Below are 7,477 nucleotides of genomic sequence, written 5' to 3' on the forward strand. Positions count from 1 at the left end.
AAGGAGCGTGTTTGGGTTATCAGCATTTAAGAAACTGAATTCTTGACATCAATAGAATTATTGATGTATGTAACAATTATTAATGATTATTAATATAAACGGGGCACCACCCTGCGAACAGGGACCAATAACCAAACGATAAAACTAAGTCTCATAATTAGTAGTCACTCATAATGTCAATAGTCTGCGTATGACTATACATTCAGTGACAGTGAAGGGTTTTAAGTTCGAGCACAGGCTACTACATACAGTCTTATCAAATACATATGCACAAGTAATCACAGACGACTGCTCCTGAAAGTATAACAGAGTTTATTGAATCAAAATAATAAATGATCAAATCAATTAATATTGCAACCAACCAACGTTATCATACAATTTTATATGCCTAAACTAAAGAATGAATAAAATGGATGAGGGTGTATGTCTGTGTGTGTATGTGTATGTGTGTGTGTGTGTGTGGGTCTGTGGGTGAACAGGAAGGAGTCTTACAGCTACGCTAAAAACTACAAAGATGGCGGCGTCGAGTGACGCTGGCCAAAGGGGAGGGGCCTTAAGAACTACAGCTAGAAACTACAAAGATGGCGGAGTCGAGTGACCCGGACAAAATGGCAGAATGGGGCTGCTGTACGTAATTCACGTGTGCCGATGCAGCACGTGTGTGTGAGGCGCTCGTTTGAACGAGGTTCCCCAGGGGTAGAGCTAGGAGCTGTGTGTGTGTGTTACGTGAGAGGAGGAAAGAGAAAAAGGAGCGAGAACTCGAAGTGAATCACGCTTCGGCGTGCGATGTGGTAGGGAGCCTGATTGCTGGTTCTATCATGCATAAATATACCGCTGTCGTCTTTGAACTGCCGGTAACTTATGCCGTGATAAACCACGCACCTCAGCTCACTCACCGAGTCGAGTTAATGAAAAGAGAACTTCCACACGGAGTGGAAGACAATGAATGAAAATAATCAAATAAATCCCAAGCAAACAGTCATAGTTGATACACAAATACAGCGGAACCTCTCGGTTCCGTAATGATTGCGCAATATCTCGATATCACGCGACAGTAACTTAAACACACAAAAACACGGGAATATCAACATATAAATGAATGGCCTGAATTAAACTTAAGTTAATTTAAGCTAAGCTATGCCCAAATGCCAAGAACCTTACTTGTAGATGCTTCGTTGCAACGTGGAAGTGTTCGTGGCAAAGCTGTCCTTTTTCTTCGAGAGGAAGGGGGGGGGGGGGGCGGCTGCTTGCAGCGCGGCTGGTAGCGGGCGCTGTGTGTCGCACGGCTTTTGCTGGTGCGGCTTCGGTCCGTTGGCGTGGCTCTGGAGCAAACGCAGGTCCGATCTGTACTCGCTGCAGGGAGGACAGTTTAACTTCGGCTGAGACGACGTGGTCCGTAGGTCTCCCGGTAATCATCGGTCAGGAGAGGAGCGAGGCTTCGTCGGCTCCTCTGTGCCGGTTTGTGTGCACCAAAAGAAAAAGAAACAAAAAGCGGAGCACGGATCGCTGATGCAGATTCGTTATCGCGGGCTGTTTCGTCCAGCGAAATGGCTCGTGACCTGACAGGGTTTGGTGAGGGTTTGAGGGGCTTCCTCGTGGCCTGGACGGGGTGTCCGAGCGAAGAGAGCGTTTGCGTGCTCCCTAACTCAACCGAGGTCGAAGGGGAAAAGCTTTGAGTTGGGGGAAGCAGATAGTTTTATAGAACATCGGCTGAACCACAGGGGTCCTGGGGTCTCTTGGCCTTCGGCCAATGAGACTGCAGCGGTTACCATGGTTTTTTGGGGGGGAGGGGGAATTCACACCTGAGTGTGAAATTTCACCCAAGGGAGGCTTGCTCTCATCAAACTACAAGTCAGGATGAGACCTTTGCTTGAAAAAGTGAAGGCCTGATTCCCTTTGTCCACCGCACATATTTAAGCCATATATCAGACCCCAACATATATATATATATATATATTATTAAATATATATCTATAAACATTATTAAAAATATATATATAATAAAAAAAGATATGTATTTTCTGGAGAGAAAAATATATATATATATATAATTAATTTAATGCAACAATATTTGTTTGGGTGATCCAGTATTGATTCTTAAAATCGATCTTTGCATTTGAGCCTTTTCTGAGCAAACAAATGTGTTCATCTGCGCTAAATCTTCAGCATTGTAATTTAGGATTTTCAGCAACTAATTTCCAGTGCTGGGTGATGTTACTTTTAAAAGTAACGAATACCATTACAACGTTGGTGCCATTTGAAAGTAACCTGCTACAGCCACTGAGAAAAGTAACTCCTAAGAGCCCTTTTCCATTGCCAAAAATGAAAACCTCTGCGATTCCTTGCGTTGGTTTTACATCTACGCCTCGTCTCATCTCGTCACAGCCCAAAGAGCCTCGCCGCCCACACGTGTTGTTGGCGCTTCTCTAAATTGCTGGGGACGCTTCTTCTTATTCTCAGGCACAATTTGCAATTCACTGCGATGTCCTTTGAACGAACAGCTTATTTGAAAACGTAAATAAATAACTGATTACTTGAATTACTGTACGTTGAGGAGATTACGAGACGTTTGATGATACAATTACGACGTCTTGCCTCGAATTCCTTAAGTTTCCAACTCAACACATACTTATCTTTGTGAGATAAATTACTTAAAACAACATTCAGTCTGAGGCGAAGTCATTAACCCATAACAGGCTTTTAAAAAAGCAGACAGAGCATGCAGCTGTGTTATTAAAGCTGCTAGCTTCAACTTGACAGCCACCACAAGCTCTCCTGTTGCTACACCCGCACCGCGCAATGGGTGCACGCCTCAAAATGTTTCAAAATTGAAAATAAGGGTGCTAATGCGTCTAAACAAATGCCTTGAGTTAGGATAGGATCGACAACAATACGTGGGCAATGTGCTGCTTTTGACCAGGTGAGTTCACATACACAACTGTCACAGGCGTGGACAATGGAGCCCGAAGAGGCCGATCAGCACCGTCAACAGTTGGACACTGCCAGTGATGTAAAGCAGGGTGCAACAGTGATCCTGGTTTGGGATCATGTAACAAGGTGCTTTCACAGTAAATGCTTTGCATGTTGGCGCATTGCTCCGAGAGCATTTGCACATCAGAGGTCTCCATCTTGTGATGTTTTGCTTAAACCTGTATTTAGTTTATTTACAGCAGTAATATACAAAAATCTTCAGTTGGTATCACGATCTCATGCAAATAATCAAATTTTGATGATCAACATCACAAAATGACATACAGCGTGAGTGAGGAATGTTTAAATCAGCCTTCTAGGTTCCTGCAGTCCACTCGGGTTTGACATTTTAGTCGTTGTTGCACTTCATTTGTAACCTCCTGTTAAAGAAAAAGGGGGTGCAGACGGCCTGGTATACCCTGATTACACATCATTACAATTGTACATGGGAAGTGAAAATGCACCAGTAAGAAATAAATTCCAAAAGATATTGGAAATCTTCATATACATCTTTGAGAAAAACAATATGTGGCTCTGAGGGTGAACACCAGCGCAGCTGCTTTCAGGTACTGATGATGAACGCAGAGATGGAGAGCTTCCTGAGTGCCAACACAGTATGTATGGGTAAACGTACAGTACAGCAGAACACAGTAAGTTAGGTCTGGACTGTACTTTACGTTGTATACTAGTACTTTGTAGTTCGTGCAAGGACCATCGTATGCAGTGAAATAGCAATCGCAAGGGAAATGTATCATCTTAACACCTCACAACAAATATAAAAATATATATCTAAATATAAAACATGCCGCTGAAAAACAAAAAAAAGGTTCACATCTTCCTCATTGTCTTATATCCGTCCGTATACATCATATTGAATTCGACTTTAGATCAGGCAGCCGCACAGTGTGAAGCCACGTGGATGGACCACGAGCACTGAAAGCAGTCGGTCAAGCGTCGATGCGGATTTCATGTTGGAAAAAAAGTGCGGAAAGAAAATGATTCGTTCTCAAATTGTTCAGACGACGGTCTCTTCAGCTCCAACAGGAGGTCGTTAAGGGTTACAGCGAGAAAAACATCAGCAGGGTGCGTGAGCGGAGCTGCTGGCCCTAAACACGGCTCCGGATAAACCCCAGCAACACATGCTGATGTTAGATAGAAGATGGTTTGATCAGATCATGGCTGTGCCCACAGAGGATGTCAGCCGGCATCCGCCTCCGCCTGTGTTTTCAGCCTCTGTGTCAATTCGGCAGAATTGCTCTACCTGACGTTTTTCTGAGAACATCTTGATAATCTGCCGGTGTAGCTTGTGTGGAGGGACCAGTGGTTATGCTATCTGTGCAGCTCAGCCGTAATGTTGATTAAACACATTGGACACAACTTTCACTGCAGTTTAAGAGAGTGAAAATATCATTGAGCTAATATCGGCAAATAAACGTCTCTAATTCCATAAGTGGTTGTTGTTGTTATAGTTGTTGTTGTTGTTGTTGTTCCCAAGCCAAAGTCAGTCTTTAGCAGTCTGTTCCGGAGAAACGCAGGACAGAAGGTGGATATGTAGGCATCTTTAAACTCGGAGTTGCAGAAGCAGTATACCAGCGGGTCCAGCAGGCAGTCGATGTAAGACAGAACCATGAGGCTGTCGTAGACCTGAACCACCGCATCTTCCGCGTGCTTCCAATCTTTGTTAAGCCGGACGCTCAGCAGCACCGCTCTGGCAACGGTGCTGGGCAGGAAGCAGACGGAGAAGACGACGACGACGGACATGACCACGAACACGGCTCTCCTCAGTTTGGTCTTCTCCCCCACCGTCTTCCTCTGCAGCCGGTTGACGATGCGCACCGTGCAGTAGACGAGGATGACGAAGGGCACGATGATCTGGCCAAAGTCGACGATCTTAAAAGAAGAAAAAAAGAAGAAATGAAAGGCCGCAGAGTTCACCATCCGTACCCTTCAATTTAAAGATCGTTGTCGGGTGCTGAGGTTTATGACTCATTTCTAAATTGAACTTCTCAGCAGTCTTACTCATCCAAAGCTCTTGTCCCCACAACGATGTCAAGTTTTCCATCAACCAGCAAATATTCACATTTGGGTGAGGAGTTTTTCTTCAACAAATAGTTGCAGATTGCCACAGGTCTTCTTATCTATTTTTATTAGACATCAAATGTAACGTGTCCAGAGTGTAAGACAGGGGTCTCAAACTCCCGCCACGTCATTTTATGTGGCCCGCGAATCCGCCAGCAAAAAAAACAAAAAACTTGTTAATACAAATATCCACATAGTCGAAGTTATGAGATAGAAAGTCAAAATTATGATAGAAAGTCAAAATGATGAGATACTTAAACACAGTCATAGAAGCAGCTCTTTGGCTGGTTACTGTACATTTAACATGGAAATGTATTGTGAGTACATTGAAGACTACTTTAAACGTGTCTTTAAAACACATGAAATACTTCATGATTGTGCAAACGCACCCTTGAAAGGATTTTAAGCTTTGAATGTGGGTTTCTTAACCCTCAATTAAAAGGATTTAAGTTATAATAACAGAAATGTGCTTAAATATATTTTTACGTTTATATAACTGCATCTACAATATTTTTACACTTAAATAAACAACAATCAAATGCAGAGAGAGTTATTTCACAATATGTTACGAGTAGTGACATTTACAACCGGCCCTTTGTGGGCGACCATGATGCTGATGTGGCCCGGAGTGAAAATGAGTTTGAGAGCCCTGCTTTAAGATGTGATGCCCTAGACAGGTTTGTTTGCGCTGCTAGTCAGGGAACTAGGGCAATTAGATCAACCATTAAAGCTGATGAACTGTAATGACTGCCAGGAAGTCTGTGTGTGATGGTATGAGGTAGTGTAAATAGCTGGAGTTCTTATTATTGTTGACAGCGGCTAGCTTTGGCAGGGTTGGTATAGGTCGGGTGTATTGGGCAATTGTAATTATTAAAGCCTTTTTGGTTTCCGAGCCCATTTTACAGCTCTGCTAATGCAAACTAAAGGAAACAAAAGAAAGCAAAAGCACACCTCTCTGAATATGTCCGTCACGTTGTGGAAGCGGGTCCCGTTCGTGCGGCCGAGGCTGTTGCAGCACTTGAAGGTGTTGACCATCGTGGGGATGGTGAGGGTCAGCAAGAGGAGCCAGATGACGATGGAGACTAGGGGGGATTTCTTCAGCACTTTGACGAAATTCCTCCTCCCGAGATGCACCACGTTGAAGTAGCGGTCGATGGACAGGGTGATGAGGAAGGCGATGCTGGCGCCGCGGTTGAGAAACAGCATGAAGTGCATCGTCTTGCACAGCGCATCGTCGGGGCTGCGCCGGTAGCCCCGGTGGTACTGGTAGGCCTTGGCAGGAAGACAGGCCACCAGCATGAAGTCGGCAACCACGATGTTGAACAGGAAGATGCTTTTCTTCTTCCAGAACTTGAACCTATAGGGTGAAAGCCGTCGACAAAGCAGTTATTCGCTTCACTTGCTACAACGTTCGCTCTGCATCAAGAATAAACACAACAGAGAAGGAAGCCTAACCTGATCCCGTCTTTAGCATCTACAGAATCCCTGCACTGGTCAAACTGCTTCATGTTCAAGATGGGATGACTGGAAGAGGATTCACTGGTCAAAAGGAGATCTCTTATCGACACATTTCTTAGTATCTCATAATTGCTGCTGCTTTTCTTTTCGCAGTGTATATTTCAGTGGTGCACAGATCCTATACAACTTACAAGGACCCACTTTAAGAATGCAGATATGTTTTCTGAAGATCATTTCAGCGTTTTTCATTGCAGAAATGGACTGAGAATCCAAACAGGATGTGGCTGCTGTCCCTCTCATCTTCTAATCACTAACATGTCATGAAGCAGTGGTATTAAACTTGTATCAGAGCATTCATTGAATCAAGACTAAACTTGCAGGGTTAAAAATGTTACTTGCCCCTATATATATTGTTTTATTTATGGTGGTTATCTAATAACAACAAAGACTTAAGTTAATTGTCATTTTCTATCTGCCCTGCTCTCACATGTGCGGAAAATTGCGCAAGACATAGACGGAGTTTCGCCACCCAACTGAACCCTTGTTTCCAGGATAACAGCCTGATTTGGCAGGTATCCTAAGTACCAATAGCAGCAGCAGGTCAAAGTCACCTTGACTCATTGACTTTCTTGTGGTTTGAATCACTCGAAGAGCCTGGAAATTCCCAGCGGCTGATGAATCATTTATGAAGTTCAAGTTTTTGGCGAACTTGAAACATTTCCCCCCTCTCTCCGAGGGCTTTACCTCACTTCTCACTCTCTCGTCCACATTCGTGTTTGAGTACTTTCTGAAAAAAGTTGAACCGGCAGTGATAGCCAGATTGTGTTTCCTCTTACCTGAAGACGAAGACGTAGAGGACCGACAGGTTGAGAGGCAGACCCAGCACGAACTCTCCAATCATCAGCCAGGAGAGGGTCTCGTATGTGACCCGATTAGTTGCTTTGCAGTCAACGGTTGGATCCGTAGACAT

The 7,477-nt window shown here is 44.0% G+C and overlaps 1 protein-coding gene across 1 annotated transcript; it reads right to left on the reverse strand.

Moving 5' to 3' along the window:
- Positions 1-4,377: 4,377 nt before the first annotated feature.
- Positions 4,378-7,477, reverse strand: LOC306793496 (12-(S)-hydroxy-5,8,10,14-eicosatetraenoic acid receptor-like; the record flags this gene model as incomplete). Its single annotated transcript, XM_079291139.1, has 3 exons — positions 4,378-4,860; positions 6,001-6,406; positions 7,344-7,477. 3 exons carry the CDS (start codon positions 7,475-7,477, stop codon positions 4,378-4,380), a joined length of 1,023 nt encoding a protein of 340 aa, XP_079147265.1.

Source organism: Melanostigma gelatinosum (assembly GCF_949748355.1).
Source record: "Melanostigma gelatinosum genome assembly, chromosome: 19".
Classification (NCBI taxonomy): Eukaryota; Metazoa; Chordata; class Actinopteri; order Perciformes; family Zoarcidae; genus Melanostigma; species Melanostigma gelatinosum.